Source organism: Vidua macroura, chromosome 2 (assembly GCF_024509145.1).
Source record: "Vidua macroura isolate BioBank_ID:100142 chromosome 2, ASM2450914v1, whole genome shotgun sequence".
In the NCBI taxonomy this organism is placed as follows: domain Eukaryota; kingdom Metazoa; phylum Chordata; class Aves; order Passeriformes; family Viduidae; genus Vidua; species Vidua macroura.
In genome coordinates, this window is record NC_071572.1 from 89,807,436 (window position 1) to 89,820,658 (window position 13,223).

General features: G+C 42.4%; 1 protein-coding gene across 4 annotated transcripts; it reads right to left on the reverse strand.

Moving 5' to 3' along the window:
- Positions 1 to 219: 219 nt before the first annotated feature.
- LOC128803261 (gap junction beta-6 protein) lies at positions 220 to 13,000 on the reverse strand. Of its 4 annotated transcripts, XM_053970038.1 has the most exons (4): positions 11,455 to 11,548; positions 10,966 to 11,045; positions 2,732 to 2,854; positions 220 to 2,044 (listed from the first exon to the last, which is right to left on the reverse strand). In XM_053970038.1, the coding sequence occupies exon 4, from the start codon at positions 2,020 to 2,022 to the stop codon at positions 1,231 to 1,233; it is 792 nt and encodes a 263-aa protein (XP_053826013.1). In that variant the 5' UTR covers positions 2,023 to 2,044; positions 2,732 to 2,854; positions 10,966 to 11,045; positions 11,455 to 11,548; the 3' UTR covers positions 220 to 1,230. The 4 variants fall into 4 exon arrangements, with proteins under 4 accessions (XP_053826013.1, XP_053826012.1, XP_053826011.1 ...); XM_053970037.1 differs by lacking the exons at positions 2,732 to 2,854; positions 11,455 to 11,548 and adding an exon at positions 12,926 to 13,000; XM_053970036.1 differs by lacking the exon at positions 2,732 to 2,854 and having other exon boundaries at positions 10,966 to 11,042; positions 11,455 to 11,554.
- Positions 13,001 to 13,223: the final 223 nt, after the last annotated feature.

The window sequence follows — 13,223 nt, forward strand, 5'->3', positions numbered from 1 at the left end:
CCTCCCACTGCCACATACTGCCATGCACTCAGCATTTCCTGTGTATCTCCATTAGAGTACAGACAACAGAATTAGGGCATCAGTGCCCTGGATGGGAATGAGGGGTGCCTAGGGGTTATGTGCATTTTGGATATAGAGTCTCCACTTTAAAAAGTTTTTTGTAAGTTCCTATTTAAAAATCTTGCCTAGCATTTACATATAGACTCTCACTTCACTAAGGAAGATTAAAGCGTTTGCCTTTTATTCAGAAGACTTGCTCCATTTCCAGGAATACTTTTCCATGTCCTTGAAATCAGACAGACTCTAGTCTCATAACAGCACCATCAGTCTACTACAAAAAAAAGCAAACAAATCAAAACAAAACAAAAAAAATTCCATTATGTGATACACTATAAAGAAACAAATACAGCTAATACATTAGAGAAATAAACATCTACATAAACTTACATAAGTTGCTATAAAACTGACAGTATGCAATTAAGAGATCAGTAAGATTACCAGGTCTGCTAGCTGTTTAAACAAGTCTGCATAGGCTGTAACTATATTCTTGTGCTGTTTTTAGGCAGGAGTTTGCACTCAAAATCTAGGTACCTCAATTATCCACACTGGTGGGCTTTCATACAATTCCCCTACAGCCAGCAGTGTGTATGCAAGTGTCTCAAGCTACCTGCCCAGACTCAAGCAGCACTTGCAAAGCTGTGAAGATGTATGCAGCCTGTTGCTGTCTCTTCCCTATGAATATGGTATTACAGGGTTCATCTGCATGTGCCTGGTTAAGAAATAAAACAGTCACTTGTGTACTATAACACCTTAAGTAACATGGAATCTTAGATTTTAGAAAAATATTTTAATCATCAGTTCACAAGTAAAAACTATCACTATTACAAAACAGCTTTTAATACTAGAATACCTTGCTTGGAAAGAGTTTTGTTCTTATTGCTGTTGCATTTAGTTTTCAGGAGATGTGTCAGCATGAAGGTAGCAGTGGGCTTCCCACTAGTCATGGTCTGCTTGTAAGGGTACTCACAGGAAAGTGTATCTTCCTATTTAATCCTCACACAATTTTCACATGTTTAGGCTGCCCTGACTTTTCCCAGACATGTACCTACTCGACATCTGACACTATGCATCAAAACTTCACCCAACTTTGTTTCATACAACAAATTTCATTTGCAGCCTTTAAATAAAACATTCACTCCAAAAAGAGTGAATGTCAGCATTGATACCACCTTAGCTACTTGAAAACCCTATAACTGTGTTCTGGCAGCTATCAGATATTAACTCATTCATTTCATTTTGTTTGGTTTCTTCCTTATTCTCATGGTTGGGTTGCTGTTTCGAATTTCCAGCTTTTTTAGACCTTCTGAGGAAAAACCTTGTCAGTAAGTAACATAATTCAGCCACATTTAAAAGAATGCAAATGCTGGACACAGCAATCATGAAAATAGTGAACACTGTCTTTTCAGTAGGTCGGGAAACAAAGCAGTCTACAGTGTTGGGGCAGGGCCAGGCATTACACTTCATTAAGCGAGGCATTCGGAACCCATCATACATGAAATAAAACGCGTACATGAAGACAGCTTCAAAGATCAGTCTGAAAAAGATGCTGCTGGTGTACGTCCACCACAAGGAGCCCTCAATACGAAACCTCTGTTTCCTGATTTCTTCGATGTCCTTGAATTCACATTTCTGGTCTCCTTTTCTGAACTGCCTTTTCTTTTCATGCCTCCTGTAAGCCACATGCATGGCCACCAGCAGTGCAGGTGTGGAGACAAAGATCAGCTGCAGGGCCCAGAGTCTGATGTGAGAGATGGGGAAAAAGTGATCATAGCAAACATTTTTGCAGCCAGGCTGAAGTGTGTTACAGACAAAGTCATCTTGTTCATCTCCCCAGACTTTCTCTGCAGCCACAACCAGGATCATGATACGGAAGATGAAGAGGACTGTGAGCCATATCTTCCCAATACTGGTGGAGTGCTTATTTACTCCTCCTAAAATGGTATGCAGAGCTCCCCAATCCATTGTCTTGTTTCAATCCTCTGACCTAAGACAAGACAAATAAACAAAACTAAGATTAATTAAGACCGGAAACAAATACCAGCAAGCATGTGGTTTAAAATAAAGGCAATATCATAATTGTAGCACATCCACTGGCTGTGGTAACATTTTATTGACGCAGTGGGCTTACCTACAACTAGTCATACATGATAACCTAATCACATATCAGCAGGAAGTATTTCATACTGGATTACACACATGGCACCACATTCATTTGACTCCTAGGTGTATTTGCCAATGCCACATTAAGTAAGACAGATGGGGAAATGATGAACACAACCTTAAATTAAAAGATACAACTTTAGTAGCTTGATAACAGTAACAAAATGATAGACCATATCAGCCAAAAGTAAAGTAGATGTGATGTTAAAAAATAACATATTAGACAGATAGAATTCCTATATAAATCAAAGCCAATTGGTTTATCTTTATCTTTAGAGTGTAAATAATGATTTGACTACATTCCTGCAATAAAGACAGACCTTGAGTAACTACTGCTGATGCTCTGCACCTTCCATGAGAAGGTCTGGATAACCTGTGTTCACCAGTTTAAAAAGTGTGACTGCATTCTTAGTCAAAGCAAACTCCACATTAGCCTGAAGCAGTGAAAGTAAAATCCTGGTCATTATCCATTTCAGGTTGGATGTTTAAAATCAATGCTTAAGAAACATACCAAGATTGCTTCTCTTTCCACTAACTACAAAAAGGGCCTAGGGTTAGTGGATAAGGACTTCTCCATTGTGAATGCATGTCAGGTTGGAGTTTTCTTCCTCTCATAACACAGACTTCTTTAGTCCTAGATTAGGGGAGACATTTCAGAGGCTGTGAGAGTGCTATAGCCAACATTTGAAGAGTTCAGACAAGCCAGCAGTAGCTCAGAGAAAGCCAGCAGTAGATCAGAGACTTTTTCAACAGAAGAATATTGTTTCCAGCAGGTGAGTTTCAAAGTACTGTGACTGTAATGCATTAAGGATTTCACCTTTTGGTCTCCTCAGGAACACCACAGTTGTCTGCATTTTTGCAGCTTCCACAAACAGCTTTTCACAGAGAGCATTCAGAGGCATTTCAACCCATCTTCCCACACCCTTCCACTTCAGATGGATTTACCAAAAGTTAGTTTGCAAGCTACTGTGTATTCAAGAAACTGGCATTTCTTGTGCCTATCAGCCAGGACCCTCTAAGAATGCTCATAGATCTCTTGATTCTGAAATTGCTCATGAAAGTTTTTATTTCACAACTTTATTAATTTGTTTCTATCTCAGAGCACATATTTCTTTGGCATTTACAGCACAAGGCACCAATAAGCAAAATCATCTTTCCAAAGTTGCTTTAAAGAGCAGCTACTGGCAAAAAGGTCATCATATCAATCACAAAATTTTCCTGACTCTGAGCTGGATCACACTGCATGAGGAAGAAAATGATGACACTATTTTATAGTTGTCTTTCACGTCACACTCCCATTCTGAGTAATGTCAAAAACCTTCCTGGTTTACAGTGAGATACATATAATCAGTAGGCCACATGCTTTGACTGAGTATCAAAGTACACAACAGCTCAGACAAAATGAGGACACTTAATTGTTACGCAATACAGTGTATCTTTTCCTTGAGTTACTGGGATTTAAATGTAATCTCCCTTCACCAGTTCCATAAACTACATTTCCCTCAGATCCTGCTGGTTGACTGTGTGGGGTTATATTCCAGGAGGTGAAAACCAAGGGGGAGATCCAAGATATCCTCCAGATAGGAGAGAACTCTTCCTGAGCCTCCTTCAGGATGCACAATCTATATGGGCTATTTCCTCTGTATGTGGCTGAAACCACACAGAAACAGATTTACCTTGCTATCCTACTGGGTTATTTTTCCAAGAAAGATTCTTTTTTCATTAGCATACAGTTACAGAGAGTCTCTAGGGTTAATAACCCTATGAGGACACAGGAAAGACCCTTAATACCAGAGACCTTACTAAACATATCAGCTGGATTTTTAAACTGTTTCCACCCCTTTTCTGTCATCTGATTGATGACAATACTTTCAGAATTTTCCTTCACAATTATTGCATTGTTAAACAGAGGGACAGTTACAACTTTTTAGTGTTCTCTGTTACTATTACACACATATGGCAATTACAGTACTTATAAAATGACACTACAACTAAGTACTATGACAAGAAATACTTATGAACATGTGAAAATAAATCCTGTAGAAGACTGGCACAAGGCAAACAGTGGTATTACACACATTATTACACCTATAGGTATTACACCTATCCTGCAACTCCACCAGAGTCCTTACTTGCTTCTCAGTCATTCCATCTTCTTAGAGTGAAAAGGCTCCTCATAAGCCCTGTTTCTTAGCTTCACATCTCACTGCACACCAGTAGTGCTGCCATTTTGTTATAACTTCACATGGATTTGTTTCCTCCTCCCTGTGCAGAAGGAGATTCAAAATACAAGTTCCCCAGTGTGTAGTTAGCTCAGGGAGCTCTCCTAGTTCTGTTTTCTGCTAAGGTCACACCACAGTTCATCTCCTGTGACTTTGTGGAGGTGCATTATAAAGCAAGTGACTTATCCATAAGTTCTTCCCAGGACTAGTATGTTTTGGTTGGTTTGGTTTTTCTAATCCTGATTCATTTCATCAATCTCTTAACAGTACAGACCCACAAGTCATCTGAAAAGGACAGCTACATTAAAAAACCCTCTCCCAACCAAAACAAAACAAACAAACAAAAAAAAACAAAAACCCACCACCAACAACAAAAACCCCAGGTTGCAAATTGCAAAGCATGGGTAAGAATGAGCAGTCAGTGGGAAAGAAGGCTTGGCAACACTCCTCTTCATCTGACTTGCTCCATATTCTCTGAGAGTATATTGTGCTTGTTAAGCCAAAAACTGTACTTCAATTCTAGCAAAGACAGGTCTGTATCTGGATCAAGAAAGAAAAAAGCCACCACAATTTGAAGAGACAGTCTTTGTCCAGAGTCTCCTTGGTTACATCTCCTCTCCTTTCAAAAAAAGCCTTTGTCTTTCCTGCCTGCCCAAACACTCCTCCCTTCACCCTTCCCACACACCTTACCAAATCTTCTGGCTATCTCTTCAGCTCTTCCTGCCACCATCCACTGTTCTTCCCACCACCATCCACTGTTCTTCCCACTGCTTGCTGAGCAAGTCACCAACCTTTGCCCCTTCTTGCTCACAGCCTCTCAGGCTTGTTTTGACATTGGTGGAGAGTCATACGACTTCTGGACTACTCCAAAGTGCTACAGGCACTGATCAGACACCAGTGAAGTCTCATTATCTTCTCCCTGAAAGATTGTAGTGCCATATCCAGGCAGCCTGAATGCCATCCAAATACTTTGGCCACAGTGTTTCCTACTAGCTGGCTTTAAACAGTTCCCCTCAATGCAACTCAGAGGATCCAGTAAAGGCAATTCAGACACTGCCAAAGTGTCCTCCCCTCTCCAACAAACAGACAGAGTGATCCAAGCAGAATTCAAGTTAGCCAAGTATGGCTCTTCACACTACTAAAGCCACCAGTGCAGATCACTCCAACTAAACACCCCATCAGGGCTACCTGTACTGATGTGATGGTTCATTTACTCTTTATTCACTCAAAACTTATGATCAAGGTTCTAGCTTATCTTTCTTTCATATACTTGCTTTCCTTTTCACTAGCAAGTAAAATATTAACTGTCTTGCTGACCCAAAGAAGAAGAAAGCAGGAAAATTACATCCCTTTAATGGATTGGTTAAGTCCTATTTTTATAGGGCCAGTCCAGATATATTTCTATGTGAGCAAATCTTGCCAAATGCTTACAGAAATAATAGTATGTAGACAGCCAAGGACTTACCTAGTTTGCTGGTACAGAACTCTACAAGAACACATTAAAGACGTGAAAGCTTAGGTGAATTTTGGGGAAAAATATAAAGTAGGAATGAAGATAGGGATTGGATATAAAGGAAGAAACTGGGAAGAACAGAAGACAGCGGAAGGTAGCAAGGTTGAGTAACTAAGCATTTAGAAGAATTCTCACAGATGAAGGCATTAAATGTTAAATTCTCCTTCACAAAAATTGCAACTGGTCATGAAAACAAGCTTTTCCAAGCCTCCACATAGATACCTGTTCTACTACCAGCAGTACCTTCTATTTCAACAATTAAAGGACCACAAGTGGGATATGGTTGTTACATTTAACAGTTAAAAACAATTCTAAAAGATCACCATGCTTGACTGAAAATTAAGTTACAAGGGAAACAGTTCTGTATGATCACACAACATAGCCACATAAGCAGGCGTTTCATTTGGGGTTTGTTTTTTTTTGTTGTTGGTTAGGGTTTTTTTTTTCCCCACTAGTAAGCTAGATAGCAGCAAGAGAAGAACTACAGTTTAACTCCTTCTGTAGTTCTACAGCTTATGGGCAGTATTTTGAGCTCTGTGCTGCTATGGCTAGACTGCTTTCTACTTTGAAGCTAGCTCCTGTAAGCCTACATTAAACCACAATCACAGCACGGTGCGTACACCCAGTGAAAATCCCTGCAATTCACAACACTGAGGACAATCATCACTGAGCTCCCCTGTTTATGAGTACAGCTGGCTTGTTAACAGATACCATTTTCCTTTGTTTAAGACTGTTATACTGGAAAATCATTACTCAGTGGCTAAATCCACAGCTGGAATACAGTGAAGGTGTAAAAACAACAGAAGATATGTCTCTATCAGATACATATATGGTGCTTGTGCTATAGGATATTATCAAGCAAAAAAAAAGTAGTCATAAGCAAGTATTACAGTATCTGCTTATGCTACAGGAACATCTAGGAGTTCCATTCAAGAGGAGGTCCACAGATCCCTCATTTACGCACAAATTCAAACTATGATTATACCCTTCTCACCTTCAGTTTGGATACCTATTTACTGTACTTTTACACAGAAATTTAGAGGGTGTTTGCAATGACTCCACTTCCATCAGAATTTTAGTGTACAGTGTACCAGGAGTTACCAGTTTGGGGTGACATTACACCACTTTCAGCAGTGCCTCCAGATAGTGATAAAAGATCAGCAGACTGCCAAGAAAAAAGTCACTTTATCCCATGTGGGAATGTGTTATCCAAGATAATCTTCAAGCAAAAAAGCACTGGTCTCAAGTGTTCCTGCTTACCCCCCAGCTGGGGACAAAGGCAACTCACATACCCAAGAGTAGCAGTTTAATGCAGAACTGTTGCCACAGAAAAGCTCCAGAACATCTAAACTAACAGACGCAAAATCACTACCAAAATTATTTTATGACCCAACTTCACACAAGAAGTACTACTGCATGTTGAGGTCCAACTTGCATTCAAATGTGCTGCTGAGACAACTTTCCCTTCAGGTGTTGATCTCAACAGCTGCACTGGAGCTGTGGCTCATAGTGGGAGGTGATAACCAGCACCGAGATTCATAGAGCTGCATACTGTTGTGTCATTACTCAGATTTGAAGAACACTCTAGTCTGGGTTTCAGCAGTTTTGCAGCAGCATGCCTCCACACAGCTAACTTGGCACCTAGTTTACAGCAAGCACTTAATTGTGTAGATTCTGTTATTCCTATTGCTGAGTTAGTTCAGGTGCTGTACTACAAGAACAGCAGTACTGTCAAGGCTGAAGCAAGGAAGCTTCTAATAAATACATATTAACATCTTCCAAAAGACAACATCCTTTTATTTAATCCAGAAAGGCAAGTTCACAGGCTACAGCAACCACTTGCTAACTTGCTCAGACTTCCTACCTAATTTGTCAGTCTGTCCCATGCCTCAGTTTCCCAGACATTAAACTAGAGATAACAATAATCTCACCAGGCTGTTCTCCTGAAATGCTCCACTGCAATTACAAGCTTCACAGGCTCAATGGACCAAGACAGATAAGTAACAGTTCAAAGCTGGAAGCACAGAGCTTGAATTCAATCATCCAGGATATTTCTGACACCTGAAAAAGAATGCAGCTCCGGACATTGCTATAGCTTTAATGCAGAGTTCAAAATGCAGGAAGAGAAAGCTTTGAACTTAGACCTCGGCAACTAAAATCCTTTAATAAGTAGCTTCCAGCTATTTTAATGTTACAGCAGTATATTAAAAACTTCAAGGAGGTATGCAGCTGGAAGACTCTAGAATATCAACAACTCTACTTCTTTCCTAAAAAGCTGAAAAAGATCAAAGGAGCAGCCTAACAACCACAAAAGCCTGTGCAATTCTCTCTAGTAGCTCTTAAACTTTGTTCTGAACACCTATCTCCAGATCAGAGTGGAAACTGGAGAGGAGAAGAGCCATGACAGAGGGATTACAGTATATCTGATTTGACACAAGAACAGGCAAAGACTAATCAGGAACAGGAAACCTCTGACAGTTGCAAGTCTGAACACTGCAAGCATTGTTCTTTCCTTCTACTCAAGTTTAGGAAAACAGGAGGCATTCTTTGCTCTATTTAAATCCAGCATGAAATCCAGAGAAACTCAACAGATTAGGATCCAATTTGTATGTAGTTAAATGTTATTAAAAAATTATGCTACTTAAATATCAAGAGCATTAAAGGGTTCAGTTTCTGCCCACAATAACACCCTTATGACTGTCCCATATTCATGCTCTCATATAAGTTTTAAGTCATTTTCCAAGGATGCTTGGAAACATCCAAACCTATTTCACCAGCCTGCAAGTGTAACTGGAGATTACTATCCTCCAGAACATCTCTGCACAAAATTCATTCCACTCGTACAAAAAGGAAATCAGAGGTCACACTTGAAGGCATAACAAGACAGCACAAGTCCTATTGGACTTTAGCCTGTCTCAGCCATTTTCCTCTGCAAACCTTTCCTTCGAAGTGTGCTTAAAGATTCTTACTTTGGAAGAAAGCCAAATTCCTGAGGACTATGTCTCTGCTGATACAAGCATCCTATTTCCCATATCTTAAAGAAAGTTTTAGACATACTGTGCCCTGCTTCTGGTCATCAAAATAACGTTTTAGTTATGACTTTTTAACGTTACTTTTTTTTTTTTATTATTACCTAATTTCTATTTCCATCCCCCTACACTTAGGCAGATGTCTACATTCTTTCTGCAAGTCTCTCCTCTGTCTTCTTTCACACATAGAACTCAAACCCTTTTGGAAACACTAACATTTTACACTGCACTGCAGCTTTTCCTTGAGCATGTATTTTGTTATTTCATTAATCAAGAGTAAAGTCCAAAGCAACTTTTTCCTTTTTAAAACTCTATTACAGGAAGAAATGCAGGTGTACGATAAGGAATAGAATTAGTTTCAACATTCTTTCATCAACTAACAGGAGATGTGCTTCTCTTTTTCTATATTTCCTGCTGTTTTGACAGCCCATTATCTCACCTCATATCATCACTTCAAGCTTTTCCTTACACAAACTGGTATTTAGCCAGGCAAGAGTCACAGTTTTCCTTCCAGATACCTCATCAGTCGTCATTAAGTAACAATTAAAATCAGCAAGAAATAGAACAAGGGAAAACATCAAAAGAAAAAACAGCTTCAAGCCATGCTCCTATTTCACACAGTGTCTGGGACCACTGATTTAACTGGAAGTGTACACAATAGCCAACTTGTAAAAGCATCTTCTTTCCTCACAAGTACCCACGGAGGTTATGCAGTGACCATTATGAACTTGCACATATAACTCAAAGTGCTGTTATTTTTCCAGCTACTAAGATAGCAGACTTTTTTTGCACAAAATAAATGAGGCTGCCAAATTATCTACCTGGGTTGAGTATCAAAACAGCAACTCTGTCAGAGGCCTAGCTTCAGCAAGTTGAGAGAAGTGGTCCTGTCAGGACAGAATCAGTTTCTCCAGAAAAGTAAGCTAATTCATGGGGTTTTACAGTTCCATTTTTAAGCTCTGAGATATGTAATCCTACCAATTATGAGACTGACGGTTCTGGGGACCATCTGAAGTCTCCTAGAAACACTGACACACGCAATACAGGTGTAACCTCCTGGCTCTGGAAACGTGCCGAAAAATCTGCCTGGAAATTTACATTGCAATGCCTAGTTGACACATGGAGATACTGACTTCTTCCAGGCTTAGGCTTGTCCCACCATTGCCTTGCTCTCTAAGGCAGATCTAACCCAATCACACACACATCCTTTTGTCTACTGTCTTTTCTCTGGGGCACCTCAGAGGATGTGTCTGGCAAGCAGGGTTTCCAGGCTAAGCAGCGGAGGCCAAGAAATGTTAAAAGTTACATAACTCCTTTAACAAAATTAAGGATGAAAATACATTTTATTCTGCTTTTGACTCAGTGTACACACATACGCTGCGGTGATCCCAAACCAAATGTGGACCCAAACCCTCAGTATTTCATACACGACACAGCCATTAATCAAAGCTCTAAAACCTGGGCTTAAAAGAGCTTTGTTAAGCTAAAAGGCCACTTCCTTCTTACAACCCTCTGTTACCTCAAGAGTATTTTCAGGCCACATGATGAAAACAAATGGGGTACAAGACAAGGAAATAATTTCCTCTGTTGAGAACAGGGGAGAGATTCTTCAACATGAGAGACTGAAAGTAACACCCAATCTAGGAAAGCCCAATGACGACGGAAAAGCCAGTCATGCCCAAAACATGCCCAGCCCCTAGCTAGTGCCAGACACTAAACAAGCACTCCTGCCCTTACTCCAGCACGTCCTTCGTGTTTTGTTTAAGGCTGTAAAGTACTCATTCTTTGCGCGATCTTATCCAGCCCCGATACGCAGAAATACATTTATTTCTGACTCACACCTCATTTCCTACTCCTCCTGTAATTCTAAGGAATGTTTCCAGCGTATGATCAGACACTCACAGGACCTGTCAGTTTTACTGATGCAAGCTGTTTACCTTCCCGCAGCTCTCTTAACATCTGTAGGCGTGTCGCAAATTACCTGTAATTGCAGGAGCCTTGATTTTGCTTGGTGTCGTAGCTAGCCGTAGGTACTTCACATAACGCGCTTACAGAGAGCTGCTGGGAGGTGAGTAAAGATTTCGCCGTAAGTTAAACGCTTAACCAACAGAGACACGAGCATCCCCAACCAAAACTGCTCGCGGGGTTCGAGCACTCCGCGAGGCGCTCAAGCTGGGGACGGGAAGCGGAGAGCGCCCATGCCAAGCAGGGTAAATCCTGCCCGGACAGGGTAAATCCTGCGGGGACAGGGCGGGCAGCGCACACGGCGGCTCCGCGCCCAGCCTCGCTCCCTCCCCGGCGGGCAGCGCCACCAGAGCTCCCGGCGGCGCTTCCATGGCCCCGGCCCCGCCACGGCCCCGGCCCCGCAACAAGTGCGGCCTCAGCTGCCCGGTGGGATCTGCCCGGGGGCACCTGCCCCGCCGCGCCCCTTCCCTTCCCTCCCCTGCCTGCCGCCCGCCGCGCCCCTCACCTGCCTCAGCGGCGCCCGCTGCTGAGGGGCGGTCACCCCGCCGGCAGCTCCCGGCGCCGCGGCCAGGCTGCGCCGATCAACGCGGCTCCGCCGGTGGCTGCGGAGCGGGCGGCCCCAGCTTCGCCGCCCCGGAGCTTTAAGGTCCCTCCCCGTTCACCTGGCGCCGCTTTTAACCCGCCCCTCGCCCGCCCCCGCCCGCGCCCCGCTCCTCCGGCCGCCCGCGGAGGCGGCGGTGGGAGCACGGGGCGGGGCCTGGAGCCCATCCCCGCCGCTGTGCCCCGCCGAGGGGCTGCGGCCAGCGGGGCTTCCAAGGTGAGGAGCAGAGAGCCAAAATAAGGGGTGGGAAGGGTTTGTGTCCGCGCTGGGGCCACTTCCCGCAGCGAAAAGGCTGGTCTGGGGTTGCAGGGGGAGACCCTGAGGGAAAGGGAGATCAAGGTAACAGCAGATACATGGGGTTTTTTCAAGCTAAACGTATATCTATTTAAGATAACAGGGTCGTGTTTCCATCTTGAGGAATCTAGGTATTCAGAAGGGCCTTGGGACAGAAAAATGCCAGGTCTTTTCTCCTGGAAATCATTAAAAGAGCTGGTGGCCAAACACAGAGGGAAGAGCCAGTAGTTTCTGGCTTTTTGAGGTTTGTTTTCCAAGTGCGATTGAAATGCTAGAGCAGTGCCCTGCAGCCTCTCAGGCTTTCACGGAGCTGTGCATATTTGCCAGTGCAAAGACCTATTTTGGAAAGTTTTCTGTTTCCAAGGAATACAGTTGCTGAGGAAACAATTCACTTTAGGTTCAAAAATCCCTGCCCAAAACTGTGTACCCTGTCTTACCCACAGGCACATCAAATTTAATAAATGTTTTGTAAACCTCTTAGCTAAATTTCCAAAGAAAACATACACCACAACTGCACAAACAGGACATTTGCTCAGACTTCGGGTGAAAAACTTGTGTGTTTGTGCGTGTTTGGAGTATAAGGACTCAAATTATAAATTATTTCCAATGAAGTTCTACTGCCTTGTCTTTCCATCTTCTAGAATACAAATAATCCCTTGGGAAATCTTTAGCAAAAATCAGTTACTTAATTTTGATTTTACATTCAGGAAGAAGAGGTAGGAATTTCTAGCGCAAACAATCTAATACTTGAAAGATAAGGAATCATCAGCTGTGCTTTAAACATTAGTCTCTGTCTCTGTGCTGCTCATCTTTCCTCCCACCCTTTCTTACACTTGCAGTTAGATCCATGGAACCTGTACATTAGGACCACAGGAAAATTCATGTTGGAAGAGATCTGTGGCGGCTTGTGATCCAACCTATTGGTCAAAGCTGGATCAGCTCTGGGACTGTTCATTAGTTACACCCCATCCAGGGGGAACCCAGGGAAATTGGTTCACTGCAGCAGCTGGAGGACCAGGCCCAAGGTATATGATGTGATGCTGAGCTAGACATGCAATAAATACCTCAGGGCTGAGTTTACCTGTGCTCGCTGACTTCTGTGGGAGTTGTGTGTTTAGATGACGTTCAAGGTCCATGGTGTGTGCGTGAGGAAGGGAGGTGGCTCTGGGCCCTGTCATGCATCTGCACTTTGCAAAAGGGAAAGCCCATCTCCTAATGGAAGAAAAGCTTTAGAAGAGACATCTGGAACTCATGTGCTGTTTTCTCTCCAGTCACCTTCCAGCTTGATTCAGTGACCTTGAAAAAGTGAAATGTATTGTTTTAAGGTGCAAAATACTTTAAACATTGATTATGTTTACCTGCAGCAGAGAATTTTAAGT